At 40.6% G+C, this 24,676-nt stretch overlaps 1 protein-coding gene across 6 annotated transcripts in view; it reads left to right on the top strand.

Moving 5' to 3' along the window:
• bnc2 (basonuclin zinc finger protein 2) overlaps nucleotides 1-24,676 on the top strand; it is a 232,953-nt gene that overhangs the window by 199,809 nt on the left and 8,468 nt on the right. For 3 of the 6 annotated variants that reach the window (XM_032562084.1, XM_032562083.1, XM_032562085.1), the window contains 2 exons: nucleotides 6,386-8,748; nucleotides 20,784-22,837. In XM_032562084.1, coding sequence (XP_032417975.1) covers nucleotides 6,386-8,748; nucleotides 20,784-21,576 — 3,156 coding nt within the window. In that variant the 3' untranslated portion in view covers nucleotides 21,577-22,837. Of the gene's footprint in view, nucleotides 1-6,385; nucleotides 8,753-17,272; nucleotides 17,347-20,783; nucleotides 22,838-24,676 lie in introns of those variants that run through there. The other 3 variants (XM_032562088.1, XM_032562086.1, XM_032562089.1) reach the window with 3 other exon arrangements.

The following is a 24,676-nucleotide window of genomic DNA, read 5'->3' as shown; positions in this document are numbered from 1 at the left end:
TGGCGCTTATTCAATCATCTCCGTTTCCACATCGCTTCTGTTTTTACGTGGAAACCAGAATTTGAGCAAAAAGTTTACAGAAGATATTATGTACCCTTTTAGTTCCTGAGGATCTCGTTTCCCACCAAAGCGTTTCTCGTTGAGGCCGAAAAGACCTTGAAGCTTATTTGTGGAGAGGCGTCGAGTCTGCCCGCTGAAACTCAGGCCACCGTTTCTCTGAATTCTTCACGTTTGGGGAGAAACAAATGATTGAACTCTGCAAAGTTTTAAACAACCGCTTTTATCTTGTTACATTTTCCAAGGAAACCGACTCCGACTGGCTTTAACTTGTACATCAACTACAATAAACTAAGTAACTCACTTCAAAACATGGAATTAATTTAGATAGTCGTTTCGCAGAGTGTTTATTTTTGATGGCTGACAACTAACAAACCTAAAACTGAGTTTCTGTTATTATGTCATGAGCAAGGTTAGAGTTTGTTGATGCTAATTTGACTTTGACTAAGAAGTGGGCTGCTCACGGTGCTTTATCTAGGGATGCTACTGGGAAATTGAGTGGAAGGAAAAAATCCATCTGTTGTAGCTGGTTTATATTTTGTACTTTCCATATATTTTCATTTATAAATACTGTCTAATTACATAATTTAAAATAAGTTGTGCACAGATAACTGCTAACCAACATTGGAGAACTGCTGAGCAAAGCAAACTGAATTTTACATCAAATCTGACTGATTGGGAGAAAAAATATAAAGACAAAACTCGAAGTGCAAGTTATGTTTGCTAAAAATCTACCTGTCCCTCCATCCATCACTGTTATATAAAGCTTTTGATCAATGCAGATTACGGTTGAAAAAGTGCCAATGAGGATGAAATTAATTGGCCTACAGCAGCTGGAACAAACGTTTATTTTCGGCTCCACTGCAGAATAATCTCTTCTGATGAACCGAGCTTAAAAGAGAAATAACCCGAGATCACAACGTGTAAATTTCAGCCTTTATGATTCCTCCGAATGTCGTCCACCCACGTCCTCGTGTAGCTGGAGATTTTCCTGTGCGCCATCACAGGGGAAGCAGCAGAGATGGTTGTTCACAGATGACCTTTGACCAGCCGCTGGGGAGGCGAAGGGGGAGCCAGCTTGTGCCTTTGGAGCGGCTGGCCTCTGATGTGATGGCTCCAGGCAGTGGGCTTTGCATGAACCGATCCCCGATGGGGCCCCCCTAGTCACTAGATCCTCTGCATTATTCATCGCGGTCCGCAGCGGAGCGGCGGAGGCAGGCGGAAAACGGAATAGAAAGCGTCAAGGTTCAGGACCTTCTCAGATCACAAGGAACTTCTGCTTAACCTCCCTTGAAGTGATAAACACAGGAATAGAGTATGTTTTCTTTTTTTTAAGCAACTGGATCTGAGAGTAGGACTGGAGATCAATGGGGATTCCCTGGAGGCTTAGAGGAGATCACATTCACTGCGAGGTGATTGGTGGATCAATGCGGTTCCCATGGTTCACTTTGCCATTGTGAGAACGGATCCTTTTCATTCCAACCAGTTCAGAGATCTCCCAGTTTACTTTCTAGCTCACAAGGAAACATGCAACAAATTGCGTAATCTGCTAATTGCATAATTGGTTGACATGTTGTAACCAGGAGCGCTAACCCAGCCCCTGGGTTAGTGGGCTACGTTAAGACATTTTTGCACAACATCCAGCATTCGCGACGCAGCAGCGAGAAGACGGATGAACGCGCTTGCGTGCCAGATTAATTCAAGGAGGCAGGCGGATAAAATAAACCAACATCTGAGGCTGTGGAGCAGATAAAGTGGGGGTACCCCGCCGTCTCTCTGCTGTAATTATTGGCTAATAGTCATTAACCTGGCAAACAAAAGGTTTAGCTGCATTGTTTAAAGGACTCTGGGATGCATAATGACAGACTAATATGTCATAGCACTAGGGGAGAGGGGGAGGGTGGATTAATGAGATTTTACTGAAGGGAGTGTACAAGAAGAGGTGGGGCACGGCTGGAAAATAGAGAGGGAAGAGGGCCACATTAAGCTAATTGGAAGATGAGTGCCTACTTGTAAAAGTGCTTCTAATGGCGTATTTGTTTCTCTCGCTGCAGCGCAGAGCTAATGCAGGGGAGTGCAGCTGCAAGACTTAAAGTAGTAAAGATTATGAGGACAAGCGTTTGTCTGCGAATGTGTGTCAACACGCTTTACATCAGGGTGTCCAAACTTTTTGTCAAAAAAACTCGAAAGGTAAAGAAAAAAAAAACAATGTTCCTTTTCCTCCTCCACAATACACTAAGCATCCCCTGCTTCATTAAATAAATAGAGCAGTCAGGTTCATTGCTGGGGGAAAAAAATTGTAAATTATTATAGATTTAAATCGTAAACTGAATTTGCCTCATTAACAGAAAGTTTGCAAATTTTCTAGGCATCGATTGGAAAAAAAGTAGAACAAAATTTATTCAATTGTGAGCAATAAAATGAGGATTTGGTTCATTCTTCCTTTGAAAACACTTACTGTATTAAGTTTAATGAGTTGATTAAAATCAGATTTTTTGAGTAAAAGTCACCAATAACAAAGTTTGATCATTTAAAGACAAATAGTTAGAAATGTTTTCTATTGTAAGGAGATTTAATTTGAGATCATTTAACAAAACAAACTCTCCATCTACATCAAACAGGAAATTTAGATCATTCTGGAACTGAAATCAGGGGCCACACACAGTCATCTCAGGGGCCACAAATGGCCCCCGGACCTCCCTTTGGGCATCGCCGCTGCAGACACTGGATATTAGCGCTCGTAGCTTCATCATCAGAAGCTCCTGCAGGACGGACAGCTCATGTCTTCCTGCAGACAATTCTTTTATTTCTGAACTTCTGTTGACTTCTGGCTTTGAGAGAGTTTATGATTAATGCAGCGGCTCCATCTGGACCTCTGGCTGCTTCCTGAAACTCCAGCGACCGCTGAACAGCGGTTCTCTGCGTTCTGATTCCCTCCAACGCCTCAAAATAAACTGTCTTCTTCCTGTAAGTTGGAAGTAAATAGTTGGAAATGTTTGTCTTAAGGATATCGTTTTAATCTGAACTTATTAGCAACGCTTAACACTTTTTGCATATTTGCACAATGCCTTGCAAAAGCATTTATAACCCCTGAAGTTTTTAATTGCAGTCACCTTCCACTCCACTTAAAAGTCTCATCCAGTCCATCAGACTGGATGGAGAGCATCTTGAAACTTATTCCAAGTCGGGCTTTGGTTAGGCCATCCCAACACATGATAATCTTTTGATTTCTTCTATCAAACATTGAGCTTCATCATGCAGCCGCCATCATATCAGCTGCACTTTATTTCATTTTGAGGCGTCAGAGTAAAGGCTGAGTTTTAAAATGTTGAGTTTAGTAAACGGCGTGACGTCGTTGCAGCATTCTCTGAAAACAAAGCGCGCCTTCCAGTTCGTCTGCTTGGAGTGAAAGTAGAGCAGAGTTAACTGTAAAACTAATGCATTTTGAAAATATTGTAAGTTTTTCCTTCCACTCAGCTGCTGTGAGCTACTTTAGTCACATAAAATCCATGTAAAAGATGAAAGTTTGCCGTTGTGTCGCGACAATGTGAAAAAGTTTAATGGGTGTGAATACTTTCCCAAAACGACATCACTTAACACTCGAAATTACGTGATGTCGTTTTCATTTAAAAGGTGAAAATTTCCTCAATTTCACCTTAAAAATCCAGAATATTAAAATGTAAATAACCAGGCGACCTCTGCGTGTTTATAAAGTGTAAAAAAAGTCCGTTTTTGTTTCCCTGAAGTGTAAAACCCAGACTGCTGCTCTTCTTAGAATCCCGATTTCTTAAGAACATTTTTCAGATGGTGGAACTATTCACAGATTCACTTTCTAATTTACTTTCATTATTTTGTTTCAATTAAATCAAATGGAAGTGCTAATGCCCGCATGGCCATGCAGTATGAAATAATAGTGTCCAGGCTAGAATTTAAAGTCGTACCTCCAGGCTAAAACTCCAGAGCGCACACAGAATGAAAGTGTAAAATGTTTTTTAATGTATATTTAACAGCAAATACCCCAGTGACTATTGATGTTTGGTCTCAGAAGAATCTATTTCTCTGGTATATCTAAGGGCATGATATGAAACCACTCACACTTTTATTTCTTTTTCTCTGTTTTCTTCCTCTGTGTGTCTCCCGTAGTATTTCTCCCTCCCTCTTTTTTTTCCCGCTGTCTCTCTTTAAACATTTATCTTCTGTTTTCTCCTTACAGGCCCTTTGTGCTTTTGTGATGTTGGTTTTTACAGCTTTCTGCGCACCACAGTCGCCATTTATCTTTTATAGATGCCAGCAGCAAGGAGCGCGTAAGAAATGCTACCATTTCAGCATGACTAATTGTCATCGCTCGGCGCTGCTCCCCTGATGTCACTCGCTGCTGCTCCCCTGAGGGCCTGCAGTGTGTGAACCGCACTGTTTACACTGTACATTTCCATTTTGTTCACATAAATACTCCAACTCTGAATATTATCATCAGTTGCAGCGTGTTGCTCGGTTTGTGAACTCATTCGCCAGCAGCAATCTGAAACAGGTGAAGATATGGGGCCCCAGAAGAGGAAAAACTATCAGAATAGTCTTTGCCTGAACTAAGCCTCATCATCATCTATTTACCTTTGGATGCGCTACCTTTCTTTTTAAAATTGTTTATTGCAAAAAAATCCAAGCTAAGTCAATGCTTTATTTGGATCATTACCCAAACCTCAACAGTAGATATTTTAAAATTGAGCATCAGTTAATCAAAACTTTATTTTTATTGTAGTTCAACAAGACGCATTGTTATAAAAATGCTCACATTTCACTTATAATAAAATGTATTTAGAGAGTTTTACTAGAGGTGCACCGATTTATTGGCCAGCTGATTGATTGGCGGAGATTTCCTTAAGTTTGGGAGATCGGTGATCAGCCGATACTTACATGTGAAGCAGATCTTATCCCCTGAGATTATCAACAAAGATCTAAAAATCAACCAATGTCCTCTTCTGCTCTGCAGTGAGAGGTTTGACTGACGGACCGGCCCACCAGGTCATGTCTGCACGTTTACAGTTAATAGTCGCCCCATTGTTACCAACTCAGACACTTTCTTCCTATATTTATTAACATATCAGACAAAATAAATCAAAATCAGCGGGTCAGGATTCTTAAAGTTCGGTAATTGGCGATTGGACCGAAAACTGCAATCGATGCTCCCTAATTTTACCCAAAAGTTTTTATGGCACTGCTCCTATTTAATTTGGTCTGCTGTCTCTTAAATAATGACAGATTAGGGCTCCTGATCAAACCTAATATACTCATATTTATTCACATTTCCTTACAGAAGTTAATAAGCAGATTGGAGAAAACGGCATTAAAGCGTCAGGTGTCAAGGGAGGCGTGTTCAAATTGAGACAAAATGTCTCACAGTAGATAATTGTTTTAGAAATTTTTAAAAATTGGGTACAAAACTGGAAAGACAACAAATGGTAAAGTGTCAAAATGACCTGCAGGAGCTCAAAAGTTAACTAAATGTGACCATAAGTCTGCAAAGACACAACATTTTCTATACTGTCGTCACTATTAAACAACAAAGTGTTATTTTTACCATGATATCAAAACCATTATATTCTCAAATTATGAAAGCAATTAAATCTGAAGTCATCATGAAATTAAAACCTTCCAGTCCCTCAGCAGGTCCTACCTAACAAACATTTCCTGTCTTATTCTTGGTTTATGGGAATATTTCTGGTTTTGTTGTCTGGATTCAGGTGTTTCTCAAGTAAACGACACGTTGGGCTGCATTTACCACTAAATACATCGTGTATTAACTTGTACTCCGTTTCTTCTTCAGTAATGTTAGAATTGTTATTATTATACATACATGTGTTGTTCCTTGGTTTTGTTTTTTTCTCTTTCTGCAGGAGTAGAGACAGACTTCTGGGCTGTTGAGTTGTGTTCCCTCCATTCTTCTTTCTCTCTTTTTCCTACCTTCCTCCCTTTTTTCCATCTCCTAGCCCATTCTATTTGAAAAAAAGTCCTGTTCTTACTCAGTTTTGTCCTCTTTGTGCAGTTTCTCCTGAATTCCTGATATTTTAAAAATCAGATTAAAAATGGTGGCCCTTTTGATTCACTTTGCCGATCTGCAGGACTGATCAGCACAAGAATAAGAGAGATTGTTGAAGGGTAGACCTTTGATGAAGCGTATCAGGTGTCGCTCCAGGGGACCTCTGGGTATCATGAATGGAAAAACCCACCTTACCCCTTGCTCTGTATCTTCCTTTGACCAGACTAATTATTCGCAATCAATAACAGTCTGTATCTTCTCTCTTGTCTCTCTCGTCTCTTCTGGGACATTCAGGATGCTGCAGGCAAGGTTTTGGACCGCTGGACCATCATGTCCCGTGAAGAAGAGATCATCACCCTGCAGCAGTTTCTGCGCTTTGGTGAGACCAAGTCCATCGTGGAGCTGATGGCTATTCAGGAGAAAGAAGGTCAGGCGGTCACAGTTCCCTCGTCAAAGACAGACTCTGGGATTAGGACGTTCATCGAAAGTAATAACAGAACCCGCAGCCCGGGGCTCTTGACACATCTGGAGAACAGTAGCCCCTCCAGCATTCATCACTTTGAGAATATCCCCAACAGCTTAGCCTTCCTCTTACCGTTCCAGTATATCAACCCGGTCTCTGCCCCCATGCTCGGCTTGCCCCCTAATGGCCTCCCAATGGAGCAGTCTGCCCTTCGGCTTCGGGAGCCCAGCCTCCCAAACCAAGGAGAGCAGGTGGAGACCAGCGAGTCAGAGGTGTCCCTATCGCCCTTCCGCACAGGTCAGAGCCCGAGTCGCGGAGTACTGGGACCCATCAACAGCACTGAACCCAAGACAGAACCCAACAACTGTGCATCGCCCATCTCCCCAACCCCGTCCACCCAGCAAGCTCAGCAGCAGTCGTCCCTTCAGCAACCGCAGCAGGGCCAACAGCAGACCCAAAGCCAGTCTCAGCAACACAACAGTCTGGGCGACCATCAGGTGCATCACCACTTCGTCAAGGATGAGCCTTCGAAGTCCATCAGCCATCCTTCGTTCTCCTCCAAGATGCATCGCATACGCCGCATGGGAGCCACCTCACGCAAGGGTCGCGTGTGCTGCAATGCCTGTGGAAAGACCTTTTATGACAAAGGCACACTTAAGATACACTATAATGCTGTACACTTGAAGATTAAACACCGCTGCACCATCGAGGGATGCAACATGGTCTTCAGCTCCCTGCGCAGCCGCAACCGCCACAGTGCCAATCCCAACCCACGGTTGCACATGCCCATGCTGCGCAACAACCGCGACAAGGACCTTATCCGTGCCAATTCCACCACAGGTACGCCTGTCATCTCGAGCAGCAAGAACGGTGGCTTCACGCTCACCAGCCCCGGAAGGCCACCGCTGGGTTTTACGACTCCCCCAGTAGACCCGATGCTTCAGTCCCCGCTGCAGAGTCCCCTGGTGTTCCCTTCACTGAAATCAGTGCAGCCAGTCCAACCAGTGCCCCCGTTCTACCGAACACTCGTGTCTCCAGCAGACCTCGTCAGCCCTCCAGTGTCACTGCCAACCAGCCCCATCATGCCCACTACTACCAACAGCACCACCCTGATGGACCAGCAGCAGCAGATCCTGGCTGCTGTTGTCTCGCACAACAATGTTCACGTGTCAGAGGCAAGTCCAATGTCCCACCGGCTGTCCACTGGTGGCAGTCAGGACCTCACCACAAGCAGTGACCCCACACCCAAGAAGAAACCTCGTAAATCGAGCATGCCAGTTAAGATTGAGAAGGAAGTGATTGACGTAGCAGATGACTTTGAGGACAAAGATGAGGACGACGACGACACTATCCACCATAATCACCAGGCAAGTCTTCTTCACAACAACATTAAAATCAACGGTAACTGCAACAGCAACAACAATGGCGCAAGTGGCACTGGCCACCACAGTGGCGGCAGTGGCCAGCAGTCGCCCTCCCAGGACGAGATGAGCCCTGGCCTGGCCCTTAGGGGGATGATGAGGCAAAGCGAGGATGAATGTAGGGAAGGGACTGGCAGCGACAGCAGAGGCGGCGCTTCAGAGCTGCGTTGTATGGACAGCTTTACCTCAGAAGATCAGGACCACGAGAGAGACTTTGAAAACGAGTCTGAAACCTCAGACTCAAAGATGTTCTACCGCGATGACCTGATGGACGGAGAGGAACATCAAAAGCACGGCAGAGGAGGAAGAGGTCTGGACAAGGAGCATGAAAACGAGGCCCACGAGGACGAACACTTGAGAAAAGACATCGAGGGAAACGGTCATTCCTCACCGTCTCCTCATGGGCCTCCAATCAAGATCAAAGAAGAGCTCAATGATCCGACTTACGACATGTTTTGCATGAGTCAGTACGGCCTCTACAACGGGGGCATGGCGGCAGCAGCCGCCGCCGCCGCTAGCATGGCCGCTCTGCACGAGAGCTTCATTTCCTCCATGGGGTACGGTGCGAGTCCACCCAAATTCCCCATGTCTCAGTCGCCCGAAGGAGACCCGTGCTCCAGCCCTGACCCCAAGATCTGCTACGTCTGTAAGAAGAGCTTCAAGAGCTCCTATAGCATGAAACTGCACTACAAGAACGTGCACCTGAAAGAGATGCATGTGTGCACGGTGGCTGGCTGCAATGCTGCTTTCCCCTCCCGACGGAGCAGAGACAGGTGAGTGCAGCAGGACTCCAAATGACACATAACTTTACTGTGTCTAATGTGTTTGATTTAGACTTGATTCAGAATGTGTTTTAGGTTTTCAGGTTCTACATTTTTCATCATGCTCCCTAATATTTTGCTTCCAAGCAGCCAAACTTTTCTTTTTGTGTCTTTTAAAGTTGTCTAGACCAACAGTTCTTCAGGCTTTCTAGAGGCATTTCAAGGTGTTTTATTTGCACACTGACTTTCCCCTTATTTTCACTAAAGTCTTTGTATCGTAATACATTAAGGATTGGACTTGCTGTTTAAGCCCCAACTCTGACCAATGAATCATTGGTCAGAGTTTTTAAGTTATATAACTTAAAAAAATAAAATCTCCCAACCCTAAGGGATAGATAGCCAGTTGTGTCTACACTTAACCTGAAACTTACAGAAGCAAAGAAGCATGTTTTAAATTTCATCTCAGGGCAGGTTGTTGCAAAGACACATTTTGTTTTTTACGTGTTCAGCTCTGAAACGTGCCAAAGGTAACAAGTTTGAGGCATGAAATAATATTTTTGCATCAACAAGATGATTTCCAGTGAGCCATTTGCCAAATGTTTTGGCATAACTGGGCTATACGCGTACGCCGTGTCCTCATTAAATCGAGAAAATCCGAACAAGCAGGGAGGAAAAAGCCATGCAGACACAAAACTTGTTTTTTTTCTCTCTTTACATTTGAAGTTTTATGATTTACACAGTGCTGTCTGCACTTATTGGCGCCCGTTGTTGCCACTCTGGGGAGATTCATATCTCCCTAAATCTTCCTCACTGAGGACGGCGGCAAAATGAACTTCTCTTCTTTGTCCGAGTTATTTGAACTCATCTGACTGGAGATGTGAGTAAGTTTAGATAAGTAGACATTTTATCGCACTGCTGCTGAATCCTCAGCAAGAAAAGGAGCTACTGGCTCTCCTAAAAGTTGCTAGATGATTTCATCGCCTAATTTGCATATTTGCTCATTTGCGATCCAGACATTAGATGAAAAGAATATCTACATTGGCAAGAGAAAAAGTGATTAAAATGATTAAAATGTGCTTAAATGGACTTTATGAAATAATTTGGAAATATTAATAGTTTGCTTTAAACAAAGGACACTTTTGACAGTTTCTTCTCAGAATTGGTGTTAAATTAACTCTTTCAGTTACTTAAGTCATGGAATAATTTTAACACTTGAAATAGTTAAAACTGCTCGACGTCTTGTTGTAGTAACTCTGAAAGAGTTCAATTAATCACCAAATCTGAGAAGAACGAAATAAAAAGATTAAAAGAAAAACATTAAGTTCCATCAAAAATTATATTTACATCCCGCTGTGTAGTCTTTCAAAAATGTACCTGCAAAATTTTTAACAACACAGTACAATGTAGCTGGATTTATAGCCTTTTTTTTATTGGCAACAGTATTTTCACACAATTATTTCCTGTTTTAGACAGATTAACAAATCTGCAATACAGGAAATGGATGTTCTCTTGTCTTTCTCCTCTAGAAGAGACTTCAGGATATTTAAAAAATTAATAATAAATAAATAAACATTCCCTTTTCAGTCTTTCTGGGAAATTAATAATAGTTGCAACACTGATTTTCTTAAATTCTAATATTTTTATGTTTTTACCTTCTGGATAAATGTTTTTATAGTAGTTTATATAGTAATATATATAATATATTAATATATAATCTCCTGATCTTTACCAGGAATGAAAAGCATTGTATGTTTTTGTTAAATGACTTAAACAAAACAAATGTCAACAATAAAAGAAATCTATAATCTCAAAGTCAAAGTAAAATTTTCAAAACCTTCCAAAACCCTGGAGAATTATTGATTAGGATTACTGTAAAATATGACACAGCAGAGGAAACAAAGTGGCAGTAAGTCAGTTTAACTCTCAGCTGCTTTCAAAGTTTTTCTGTACAAACTAACACTTAACATCTGCTAGTTAATAAGAAATTAAAAAGGTACTCAGGGACATCTGCCTGGTGTCAAGTTAAAGTTTAGAGACCAGAGTGCGATGAAGAGAAACACACGCACACACATATAAAAATACACTCCAGGCTTCCAGCTGCAGCGTGTTGTTTACCTGCCCTCGCCGCCTCACCTTTGCACTGTGAAATCAGGCCGCATACGTTAACGGTGGCGGCGGTTTGTCAAGCCGCTGCATTCATTAGCGCATCAGGAGGTGATGCGCCGCGCTCACCTGGGCTTGTTAGCACGTATCCGTCCCGCCCGCCCCGATCTGCACGACACCGGGCTGATGGCAGCTGCATGTCACAACACGCTCAGGATGTCCAAAGGGTGGCTCCGGGGGCCGTTTGTGGCCCTCTGGATTATTTTGTTCGGCCTCTCGCTCTATAAGCACAGGGAAGGATTTCTACAACTAAAATCTAATTAAACGACTCTTTTGTTTTCAGATACCAGACTAAAGTATTTCCCTTTATCAACAATGATTCTGCCCAACGTAAAAATGAGAACAATGAACCCAAAACATGTTGGAGAATATTTACCCTGCTTACAACAACAATAATTCACAGATTCACTTTACTTTATTACAATATTGTCTATTTAGTAAATTATTCAAGAGATAAAAACAAACAAATGTCCTAAGAAATACATTTTACACAATATTGTGGCAATTGTGTTTTCTCAGCTCGACTGTTTCAAGCCTTCACTGCAAAAACATAAAATCTTAACAAGTATTTTTGGTGCAAATATCTCAGTACACTTGAGATCCAATAAAAGTAACTTTATCAGCCACACATTGGGGTTTATTTTAAGTCAATAATTCCTTAATATTGATGAAAACCCCAGTTCCACTGGCAGATTATTTCACTTTTAACAAGGGAAATATGTTTTGTTATAAGTGAAATAATCTGCCAAAGGAACTTTTTAATCAATATTAATGAACTATTGACTTGAAACAATTTATTATTTCTTGCTGAAAAACTGCTTATAAGATAGTTTTGTCTTATTTTAAGCGTACCGAGATATTTGCACCAAAAATGCTTTTTTGTGTGTTTTTGCAGTGTAATGGCAAAACGTTTGGACACCCCTGACAAGTCTGCTTTAACTTTTCTGCTCTGCAAGAAAATCTGAAAACATAAAATGTTTTTCCTGTCATTTTCTACTTCGCCCATCTTTTTTCAGCTGAACTTTTTCAACTTCTTTTGTTGTTTCGAACCGTGAACTCAGCTCTAACCGTGAACGCAGCTCTAACCGTGAACGCAGCTCTAACCGTGAACGCAGCTCTAACCGTGGCACGCACCGCCGCTCCGTGGCGCGTCGCGGATGCCTCGGTTACGACCAGCCTGCACAAACACGTTCACCACTTTCAAGTTAAAACACTTCTTTTCTTTGGTTTCTTTCAATTCTCGAATTGTGAAACACCTTGCCTGCAACATCGCCATGATGAAATCTAACGTGAAAAGCTGCATTTTTCAGCTGAAACTGACAAAATGCTGACGTCTTGTCCGTGTGAATGTCCACGGATCTCCATTTATTTATTAAAAACACATTTGTTAGAGCAACAGGACACGAGTTTGAGCTTCAAACAGGAACCAAAACAACGAAAATCAGAGCAAACAGCCAGGCTTTGAGACGAGTCCATACTCATCAGATCTGTCCCCGGATAATCCTTTAATGACATAATGTGTATCTGAGAGCAGTGGAAGCAATAAAACAGGAATATCATTTAGCGGCTTTCATCAGAGCATTGTCTCTGATAAGATCAAGAAACTACGTGTACGGATTTATTCGGCACAAATTGCTGCTTGAACGTTGATTGCTTGGAAATGTAATAAGTTCTACTAATTCCTTTTTCTTCTAATCAGATGTTTGTGCAGCAGAGACAATTAATAAGCTGGATAAAACACTTAATTTCACTTAAATAGTATTTGAGAAAGAGATAAAAATCAGTCTTTTTGGATAATTTGATGTTCGCGTGTAAATGTTTCAATAAATCAATTAATATGATCTCAAAGATTTCCGTTTGCATGATTTTTAGCTTTTCTCTCTTTCTACAAAATTACTAACAAAAGTCTTCAGTCTGGTGCTTTGCTCTCAACTACAAGGACAGTTTTGTTTACAGAGACTTCATTAATTTTATTTTTGATATTTAAAGCCCAGTTGCAGTGTTAAATGCTCATCAGAATTTGAAGTTTATTGATTGAGAATGTTTTTTTGCATTATTGTGCCGTTACTTGAAAATATCCTCAAAGCAGCAACGTTATTCCTTATCGCAACAACTTCTAGGGATATTTATCATCCAACAAAATTTGTTATCCTGACCGGACTGATGATTACAGTCATAAATATACATATAAAAACATGGCAAAGTTACATATAAAACCCCGTATATCATTAAAGCTGTCTAATATATAATACTTGTAAAAAAAACTCAGAGCTGATCCCACAGTTAACGGACGGGAACAGAAAAAGGGGGAGGAGCTTCTGTAACTTTCAGTTACTGGTTGCTATGGTAACCGCCAACTGCCAGGGGCCGAGTAGCATACGGTGAAAATGGTGTCAAAACAACAGTTTTATGGCTGAATTTGTCCTGACGGATCTGCTCTCTATGTTTGGTCCACAATATTAATACACCAAAAGCAACAAAACAGTAAATGACGCCATCTTTGGACCCGTTTAACGCTCAGTCTGCACTGTTGATAAATAAACAGCAGATTTCACACAGTAAAACATCTGCGCTCACTGTAATACACTCACTTAACGCGGCCTTGAGCCAGCAGGTTCTGGACGCGAGGTTTTTAAATGTGAAGCAGAACAAATGAAGGTTTATTTTAGGGGGCTTGGAGAACCCAGATCTGTTTTTACCCTTCCTTCACCTCCAAAGGCTGGACATGTTTCCGTGTCGCCGCGGTGAGCAGGTGTCCTCCGTCTTCCGCGTTCCCGCGACGCAGCCGAGCGCAGACCGCCGTCCCTGCATGCGCCGCTGCAAATGGAGAGAGTGAAGGTTAATTATGTTGGAAAAATCTCTCCTTCCTCTTCCCGTCTTTTCCCCTCGGTCCCCTCACGGCATGTGGGCTCCGAGTTCGGGTCTCCCAAACAAAAGGGCAGAGAGAGAATTCGTTAGCAAAAGCCACTCCAAATATCTGGTGAATAAAAAGACATCACTGCTGATTAATTTTAAAGAGAATGCAGAATAAAATCCTCATTCTTAGATGAAAAACGCATAGAAAACCCACAACTTGTTTTATGCATTTTTAATGAACAATTTAATTTGAAGTCTATGCTGTTTGGAAAGTTTGAACTTTCCAAACAGTAGCAAAGGTTATTATGATTAAATAAACTAAAGGTTAATGTTTATTTCAGACCTTTGCAAGAACAAAACAATCAGCAGGAGAGACAACGAAGCAAAATAAACAAATGATTTAATATTCCAGACATCTCTGCTCTTTATTCATCCGCTTCATGCTTGGATGTAAACATTTACTAAAACTAAACATTATATTATTGATAACTAGCACAAACACTGTAAAAACTAATTTAAACTAACTCGATTAATAACAGAACTAAACTAATAAAAAAACCAAAACTATTATTACAGTTAACCAAAGCAAATAAAAACAGTAATTAATTGAGGAAAAACTATAACTAACTGGAAGTATATTGTGCATTTATAAAGCTAACTAAAACATACTGAAATTATAGATACAACATCCTTTGTTTCCGTGTTTATGAATCTATTTTTTAGTTTTTTGAGCAGATGAGAAATTTATATTTTCTTTTTCTTCCCCAAATGAGCAGTTTACGCGAACTGTCTGCAAATTACGTCGCTCCGTACTCCCCCTGGTGGCAAAATGGCGGCAGCACAAGCGTCAGCTGGTTGTTCAACAATAATTTAATACATTTTTGAAAATGTATTATCTTCTGCTAAGTGGGCCTGTCAAACGTTATCGTGATAAATGATGATATTGTTGTTTTTTCGACCATTTTCTAGTAATATAAGGAACTAGAACATATTCTCAAAGATCATTAAACTTTAAATTCTAATAAACATTTAACACTGGAATTGGATTTTAAATATCCAAAATAAATAAACAAAACCAATAAAATGAATTATGATGTCTCTTTGAGACCAAAGAACCAGACCAAAGACTTTAGTTTTCTCATTTTTGGTAGAAGGAGAAGAAAAATAGAGAAATAATCATCATGGAAATGATTATTTTAATTTAATTGATTTATTGCATCAGGCCAAAACACAATCACAATACAATACTTTGACCTTTTAGAAAACCTGTAACTACTACCACAAAAACTAGCAACAACACTGTAAAAACTAATTAAAACCAACAAAATAGAGGTAAACTATGCTGAGAAACCCAGAGCTATTATAACCGTGCGGCGGAGTGATGAATGTGGGTAAAATCCACGTCCTCCCACTCACCTAAGAGCTCATAACAACGCCCCGAACGACAGCGAAGACAAAGGACCGGCAGCGTCAGCTCGACACCTCGCCGCTCTCCATCTCATTTACACATTACGAGCCATTTAGACAACATGAGCACATTTAGGTACGAATCCGAACACGTTCGCTCCGACACGGAGACCAGGGGCAAGGGCCATCAGATGAACCTAAAGATGATTAACGGTGACTGGGACAGAAAGGCTGCCTCCTCTGCACGGCTCCCTGCGGAGGCCTCCCCCGTCTGCTGGGCGAAGATGAGACTGCCGAATTGGTTTGCCAGCCGCATTACCGGCCAGCAGGGAGGCGCTGGGGAGGGAGCGGGGGGAGGAAGATGAAGCGTACTGAAGAGGAGTGATGGAGGAACGGAGGGGAGCGGCGGATCTAAATCTGATAAATGAAGAGAAGAGGGCATAATGTGGACGCAGTTCACTTATCCTGACAACACAAGTTAAATCGAGGTCATTAAAATGACCACAAGCTGCTTTTTTGGTTTGTTTTGTAAATAATTACAGTAAAATCGTGTTGAATTTTGCTTACAAGTTCTTGTGAAGAAGCAAACTGGTAGTTTTAAGATTTTTATTCATTTAAATAATGTGATTTTCACGACAGAGTATTAGGGCCAGACTAAGAGGTTGTTGTTTTTTAATTATGAGAATAAAGTTATTAGTAAAGTAAAGCCGCCATAAAAATGAAAAGAAAGTCGTTTTAAAGGTCAGAGCCTCGATAGACACAATCGTTTCAAAGTCCTGGTACGGATAACGATTTATGCTGATGTGTAAAAATATAGAGTATTTATTTACCTGTTAAACTGATTCACATTCATAACTTCACACCCAGCGAAATATTAGGGTTTTGTTTAGTAAGCAGTTATAAAATTACTACGTTATTCTCCTGATATTTAAGCTTTATATTAGCAATATTATGTGTTTGTTCTCGTAAGATAACGAGAAAAAAAAAAAAAAATGTTTTCATTTTAATACGATTTCAGTCTAGTGATATTATGATTTTATTCTTGTATTATTTTGGATTTATTGTTCCAAAATAACAATAAAGTCGTAATAATACGAGAATACTTCCGATGACTTTATTCTCATAATGAATTTACTTTCATATTGTCACAATTTTATTCTGTAATTCTTTCGACTTTGTTGTCCACGACAATAAAGTCGTAAAAATATGGAAAAAAAAATCTTACAACTTTTTTCTTTTTTTTTACAACTTCAGTCTAGTAATATTTTGAGTTTATTCTCGTATTATTGTGACTTTAGTCTTGTATTATTTCAGCTTTATTGTTAATCACAATAAAGTCACAATAGTACGAGAAACATTTCATACAACTTATGAGTTTATTCTCGAATTGTTAAGTCTTTGTTCTCATAATATAATTTTGTTTTCTTTTTATTCCGGTATTTCATTCATAATTTCACGTTTATTCTCATAACAGTATGAGTTAATTCTTGTAAGACTTTTTCTCACAATATTAGGATCTTATTCTTGTAATATTAGTAATTTATTTTCATAACACTATGACTTTATTCCTGTATTTTTTTTTCTTAGCCTGGCCCTTACACTCCATCGTAGACTCGAAGTTTGCATTTCTATTGTCTGAGAAGGATTTTAAGCTTTACTGCTTGAGCTTTAGCCTGTTTGACTTTAACAGATTAATTTAGAGCTTATTAGCAGTGTGAAGGTGTTTTTATGGACATGGAGATGTTGTTGCAAAGGGCCTGCCTACCTGAGCATCATTACCAGCACCCAAACAAAAGCCTGTGGCTCCCCTCTCAACACTCACAGCAGCCCAAACACAGAAAACACTGATAATGATCCATCGCCACATGGCTCTCCGTCCAACATTACACTCATAAAGAAAACCATATGAGGGGAAAATATTGTCAGTTTTCCACTGAGACACGGGAAGGTTTGAACATCGTGCAGCGACAGCCACGGCCGATCAATTCGCCACGCTCCCCCTCACCCCCCATTCACAATGCTGACGATGCTCGAGTGGACGGGCTCCTGGTTGCTTGGCTCACAGAAAAGAAAAGGGTCCCTGAAATGAATGTATGTTTACCTCTTGCAGGACAATGTCGGATAGGGAAGTAAATAATTAAAGGAAAGGGACCCTTTTTGACTGCATCAACCCTGCCACTGCTGGTAAGCTCTACAATCCATTGTGACTCCATGTTTTGCCCATCCTGCCCAGGATGATCTTTTATTCTTTTCTTTCATTTATTTTATTGTGTTTTACACACATGTGCCCTCCCTGCATGGAAACCCTTCACATTAAAGGCGCAGAGTGTGTGAGAGGAGCAGGCCTTTTATGTACTGACTGCTTAAGTTTCCTTTCTGTGTTTTTATGCAGTTTTTATTGTAACGTGGGCACCTCTCTCCTCTTTTTTAAAGTTTTCTTAGCAGCTGTGAAATTGGAGTTAAAAAAGGAATTAGGCCTGTCGTGATAACAAATTTTCCTGGACGATAATTTGTCCCAGAACTTATTGCGATAAATGATATTATTGTTGTTTTGAGGCTATTTTCAAGTAATCTAATGGTAATGGCATAGTAATGCGAGAACAACCTATCAAAGGTCAATAAACTTTACCTTCTAATAAATATTTATCGCTGGAACATGTTAAATATCGAAAATAGATAAACAAAACAACTGAAACAACAAATAAAATTAACTATATAAAGTCTTTGTCAACAAAATTATCCTTCAAAAAAAAGGTTTATTGGAGACCAAAATACCAGACCGGAAACTTTTATCATCCAGTTTTTGGTAGAAAACCAGTAAGTCATTCTGATAGATCTTAATAATTGATTAATTATTGCGACAGGCCTGCTCCCTGCACTGTTTAGCATGGCTTTGTGTGTTAGCTGCGGTGTCGCTAACTGTGTCCCGGCTTTAGCATGGTTTGTTGCTGCGTTTCTTTGATCAGTTACGTTTTGTTTGAAGAGAGGGATTAGAAAAAACCTCATCTTCATTAATTCCATCTCAACGCGAAGACGTGTTCATCGAGGTGCTCGATTAAACCACCTCTAATACTCAACCAATGAGATAATGCTGTCAGGGCCTCGTGCTAATATGCTATCCAGTTCCCCTCGATTATCACATTACCTCTGCTCAAATCAATTGATAAACTCCCATTCAATATGGTGGACTATTTAATTGAGTCAGAGTCTATTGGATTTGAGGGCTGAGCAGAGCAGACATGCTGACAGTGGTAAACAGTAGCAGGATGCTCCGTCTCTAGCTTGCTGTGTTTTTTTAATTAAAACAATAGCTATAATGTGGAATAATGTTTAGATATGTTAGGTTTATTAATTTTGCTTCAATGTTCAAACTTTCTTGTAATATTTTTAAGTTTTAAAGTGGTCAGTTGCAACCTTTTAACCTTTTTTGTTGCTAACAAACCCCAGAGGACTGCAATCTGCTAAAACGATAAGGAACCAACTGTGATTAAATGTAATTTATTTTTTTTATTTCCACAATAAAATCACTCTAAAAGTGAAGCTACTATTTTTCTACATCTATTTTTCTTTTTTTTTTAAATATAATTTTCCATAAATAAAAACCTCCCATTGTTTTTCTGCAAGGCTTTTATGTTTTTGTTTTATTTTAAACTCAATAAAAATAAAATGATGGTTTTTTAAAAATGTTAAGAGTTTTTCTGTAGATATTTTTCAAAAATCATAAGATATCTTTTTTCCAGAGGTCGTGTCACATTAGTGGCTCTAAACGGCTTTTATTTAGCAAAAACTAGAGTAAAATGGCTCTTGGGATTGTGAACGACCTTTGACCTACATAATTCCAACCTAAGAATTATTCATAAAAAAGTTGCAACCAGTTTAAAATTGGATCTGCATGTCAGTTGAAATTAGAGATATTTTATCTCTATTGATCAATATTGATTTATATTATATCGTCACATGAAAAGGCTACAGGACATCATGATACAGTAAAAGATGATGTAAAACATGATTTTACTGATTTAAGAAAACCAAAACAAGAAATAACTATAGATTCACATTATTAGCGATTAGCGCTGTTAGCATTTGTTTCTGTTAGCATTCGTTTGTTTCCACCCAGAAGCTAAAGCTGCTTGGGAACCTCTGGTCTAGGCCAACTGGACTCCAATCTGGTTCCACAAGCATCCAAAGATGATTAATGTGACATAAAAATATATTTATATTGGGCGTGCCGTGGTGGCGTAGGGGTTAGCGCGACCCACATTTGGAGGCCTCAAGTCCTCGACGCGGCTGTCGCGGGTTCGACTCCCGGACCCGGCGACGTTTACCGCATGTCTTCCCCCCTCTCCTTCCCCCTTTCCTGTCAGCCTACTTCATGAAAAGGGACTCTAGAGCCCACAAAAAGACCCCCTAGAGGGGTAAAAAAAAAAAAAAAATATATATATTTATATTAAGAAACCTACTAATAAAACAAATATGTAAATATTTTTTGAAAAAATTACGAGTGAACACTTTCTATTGGCTCCAGAGCTTCTTGCAGCATCTTTTTCCTGCAGTAGTAATTATTGAAGAGTGTTGAGGTTAGCGCAACCTTTTGGCACCTAAGCTGAAAAATAATAATAGACTTCATGTCAGAAAAAGTTGTGCGAATCCGATGTCTCCGTGCATCTCTGGAGGCTTCTCCACCAAAGACCCTCAGGGTAATACAGGCGGTTCCCGGTGAGCCGACAGCTGATAGAAAAGAGCAAAGGGTAGACGATGAACTGAAGGACGACGCATCGCTCAGGTGTTTCCTGGCTGCTAACAGGAATTACTCGCAGATATTGTTCATTTGACAAAGAGCAAACAATTTGAAAGGCCTTTAGAGAATTTCTGATCAAGACAACTTTAAAAGAAAAAAAACCCCTGAAAATGTCAAACTTTGCACAGTGCCATGTTTAAAGGGACAGTATCATGTAATAAAAAATATTTTTTTTAGTTTTACATCATGTTGTAAAGCCAGGTATGTTTTTGATGTCATTCCCTCATCTAAAACATACCTGAGGTGTTGCTTTGATTCTTTCATCCATGTTTGAGAAATCCTTTAATAATCTCCACGGCAACCATTCAGCTGAGCAAAACGCCTGGGTGGACCTAGCCCCGCCTCCAAGACGTAGCTCCACCTCTGAGCTGCAGTTTCCAAGCTAACTAACTTCCCCCATTCAAATTCAATTCAAATTCAAATATACGTTATTGACCCCAAAGGGAAATTAAATGTTGTTGTAGCTCATATTAATACACATTTTCTTCAGTTATTCATCTCCTTCAGACTAGCCAGCAGAAATTAGCAAACAACTGAAACTACACATTTACAGATCCTCATAATACTTCTCAGGTAAAAATGTTGGTAAAGGGTTAATAGAGGAGCCATGTTGTGATGACTTCCTGTAGTCGGAGTTTCAGAAAGAGCAGGAGCTTCTTAAAGAAACAAAGACCCAATTTCCAAGCATTAAGTCATGAAGTAAAATTTTATATCATTTTTATAACGGCTGATGGTAACATAGCTGGTTGATTGAATGCCGCCCCTTTAAGACTGACTGTTTTTGTCTGGGTTTGATTTCTAACCGCCTCTCTCTTTACGCCAGGCACAGCTCGAACATCAACCTGCACCGCAAACTGCTGACCAAAGAGCTGGACGACATTGTCCTCGACCCTCAACTCACGCCACTGCCCAAGGACCTGCGAGCCGAGTTTCTGGCCAAGCTCTACGCCGGGCACCACATGGGTTTGGACCCGATGGCCAGGATGGGCTTCCGGGGAGCCGCCCTTGGCCTCCCTGGCCTGACCCATAACCCCCTCTCCCACATGAGCAACGAATACCCCCGCCATCCCTTCAACCACGACCTTAGAAACCACCACACCAACGGCCTGTTCCGGGGCCAGCCGGACGACTACATGGTGCTGGACCTGAGCACCACCTCCAGTGTTCAGTCCAGCAGCAGCATCCACTCCTCACACGAGTCTGAAGACGGCAGTGACGAAGGCATCCTCCTGGATGACCTGGAAGAGGATGAGGAGGAGGGCAACAGCGAGGGAGAGGACCTCTCCCGGCGGGCGGAAGGCGGACATCAGGATGAGACCGCAGGACTCAAAGGAGGACAAGATGAGGGGCTGGACTCTTCCTCGTCGCCGTTCCTTCTTTCGTCCACAGGGGGCAGTAATGGCAGCAGCGGTGGGATCCTCTGTAACATCTGCCACAAGGTATACAGCAACAAAGGGACCCTGCGTGTGCACTACAAGACTGTGCACCTTCGCGAGATGCACAAGTGCAAAATCCCCGGCTGCAACATGGTGTTCAGCTCCGTGCGCAGCCGCAACCGACACTCTCAGAACCCGAACCTCCATAAAAACATGCCCTTCTCTACGATTCTAGACTAAACGACGTCCCTCCTGTCTCCTCTGCTCCTTCATTCCTCCTCCATCAAATACAAGCCGTAAGTCCCGTCCTTTGTAAGTCACTGCAAGACATTACTCTCTCCATGTATAAAATGATTGACTCTAGATGAAGTTTATCATTGTGTCCTTTGACTTTTCCTTCTTTGGAAGAACAGGATGACGCCAATCGGCACCTGGAGCTTTATAGCAAAGCTCCAGGTGATTTTACTCATTAGCCCCGCCATTTTTTTTGTTTCGATCTTCTACTCTGTGTTTACGTCCACGTCCAAAGAATCTGTTCAAACTCTTTATTTGTGACTTTGCCTGCGGAAACAGTAGTACTGAGAAAAAAAGAGAAAAACTTCTTGTTGTATTTGTGTATCGATAACTTTTAAATGGACCCCTTACAAAGCATGACAGCTCCATTTGTAAATAACGTCCCAAGAGGCTTTTTTGGTGTAAGAGTTGTGTTGATGGTTGTTTGCTTCCTTTTCCTCTCTTTTTATTGGATTTATGTTACAGTACAGTACAATACTTCCATCTATAGGCAAGAAAGCGGTAGCATCCTTAAAGTTTGACTCATTTACGTTGGTTTGAATCTGATTAATGGGGGAAAAAACCAAGATCATGTGAATTGTTTTAACTACTCATTAGATATTCAGAGGTTGCCAGCATGCTTCTTTTAGGCTCTTACACTGATATCATTCTCTGTATTTTCTGTTTTTTAATTTCTTTTCTGTTTTTGCACTTTGCATCTATACAAGAGGGAATGTGTAATAATTAATGAGGATTTCTGCAATGGTGAATTAAAGGGGGGGGTCCACGGTGGCTTCGTTGCTGATCGAAGCAATAGTACCTTCAAATGCTTTCTTTCTGCATGCGCTCAGTTTCGAAGCCTCTGAAAAAACCCTGAAATGTTTCCCAACTCCTTTATGACGTAGTCAAAGTAAACCCAGACTAAGGCCTAGTCCACACGTACTTCAGGGAAAACAAATTACCTTTCATCCACACAAAAACTCAGCTTTATCATCACTAAAAATTATTTATGAAAACTCCAACCAACCTGGAGCTTTGAGGAAACTCTGTATTTGTGTTTGCATGTTTTGTTCACTGAACTGAATCACCGAATTCTGCGGCACATCTAAATGTTAAGGTTGTCAAAGTCAAGCTAGCATAGCTGACCTACTTCCCTCTCTAACCTTTGCTAACCTGTGAAATGTGATGCACTTGGATCTTGTCTTGTTGTCTTAGTGTTGGCAATTAGTAGAAAAAACTGCATCCCTTTTTCTCTTATATATCAGTCGTACATTTAAGATTTAGTGCGTTGTGTTGACAACTTGACAGCTAAATCCAACAATAGTCATACATGTACAGTACAGACCAAACGTTTGGACACACCTTTTAATTCAATGAGTTTCCTTTATTTTCATGACTATTGACATTGTAGATTCACACTGAAGGCATCAAAACTATGAATAACATGTGGAAATATGCACTAAACAAAAAAGTGTAAAACAACTGAAAATACCCCTTATATTCTAGTTTCTTCAGAGTAGCAACCTTTTGCTGTGATTACTGCTTTGCACACACTCTGCATTTTCTTGATGAGCTTCAAGAGGTCGTCACCTGAAATGGTTTTCACTTCATAGGTGTGCCCTGTCAGGTTAATAAGTGGGATTTCTTGCCTTATAAATAGTCATGAAAATAAAGAAAACCCATTGAATTAGAAGGTGTGTCCAAACTTTTGGTCTGTACTGTATTTGTCCACCAAACAAACCTCCAGGCGCCATGTTTAACTCCTAACAGGAGGTCATGGTTGTTTTGAAGCGATCTGAATGGCTGATGTAGGTTTGAGCTTTGCGCTGTACTGCCCCCTATGGGTTTGGCGTGTTTAAAACAACAATCAGGGACGGATTTGTTCGGGCTTATGTGGATGAAAACTTTTCTGAAAACGATCCCATGTGTACAATATTTGTTTTTAGAAGTACCCAGCTACGTGTGTGCAAGGCCTAAATCTATATTATAAACAAAAAAAAGTTAATACGATGAGTTTGTATTTTAAGAAATAATTGGTGTTTTTACAAACATCAGCAGATTTAAATGAAAGAATAATCTTCCAATGAGACCAAAATGCATGAGTTTGCTTAAGAAAAAGCTCTTTCAGCAAGACATTGTCTTTAAAATCACGCACCATTTAACCAATACGATGCACTTGAGTCTTAAAACGTTTACTGTGATTTTTTTTTGTTTGTTTTTTCCACCGCTGAGCCCCACCTTCACATATATTCTGCAAATGTTGTTTTCCTTCTTTTGGTTGCAAAGAGTCCCTCACGGTACACATATTTTAATTAATTGGAGAAAGCAGCCAAAGGAAAGGGTATTTATTAGTGGGTGATGTATGTTGTCCAGTGAAAGGTTGTTTTTTTTTTTGTAAAAAAATCACATCTGTTACTCTGTAAGGAGATCTACTCTTACTCGACTGGTGCTAACATACAGTGGTGAAATGAGTGTTGTGCTGTACAGTATTAACACCACCTTACATCCATAGCAGTGTTGACTTCCACTTCTTTCAGTCATCCTGCTGCAGACGTCGTGACCCGTTCGGCTGAAACCTCTCATGCGTTTTTTAAGACTCCACCTACAGGAGGCACCCGGTCTTCCTGCGCCTCCTGTCTCTGAGATAAAGAGGAGCTGAGGTTGATGGAAAGGTTGCGGAGGTGGAAGGCTGACTAGGGAGGAAAGGATGACAGCAGCGATCATTAAAAATGTGCTGCTTCCCTGTTACCTGGAGGCATCCCGCCATTCCAGCTTCTTCTGTCTAATAACTCACTTGTCACTTTGTTACACTGCCAGACGTCAAGGTTGCTGACGAGACTGTGACACTGACAGAGGGAGAAAAGCCAAGGATGAGAGTGCGCTCCAAACAATTTAATTTGACTCACTCAATTAAGCTGAATTCAGTTCATCTCTTCATTTTCTGTGCTTATTCTCCTTCAGGGTTGGTAGTAATTTATTTCAGTACTTTTTCCTCTTTTTTCAACCTTCTTCTTTGTCTGTCAGAGCAGTCTTTTACCCGTTCCTTCATCCTGCTACTCACTTACCA

This window comes from Xiphophorus hellerii, chromosome 5 (genome assembly GCF_003331165.1).
Source record: "Xiphophorus hellerii strain 12219 chromosome 5, Xiphophorus_hellerii-4.1, whole genome shotgun sequence".
NCBI lineage: Eukaryota > Metazoa > Chordata > Actinopteri > Cyprinodontiformes > Poeciliidae > Xiphophorus > Xiphophorus hellerii.
Note: the sequence above shows the minus strand (reverse complement) of the source record. Positions and strands in the feature narration are given on the sequence as shown.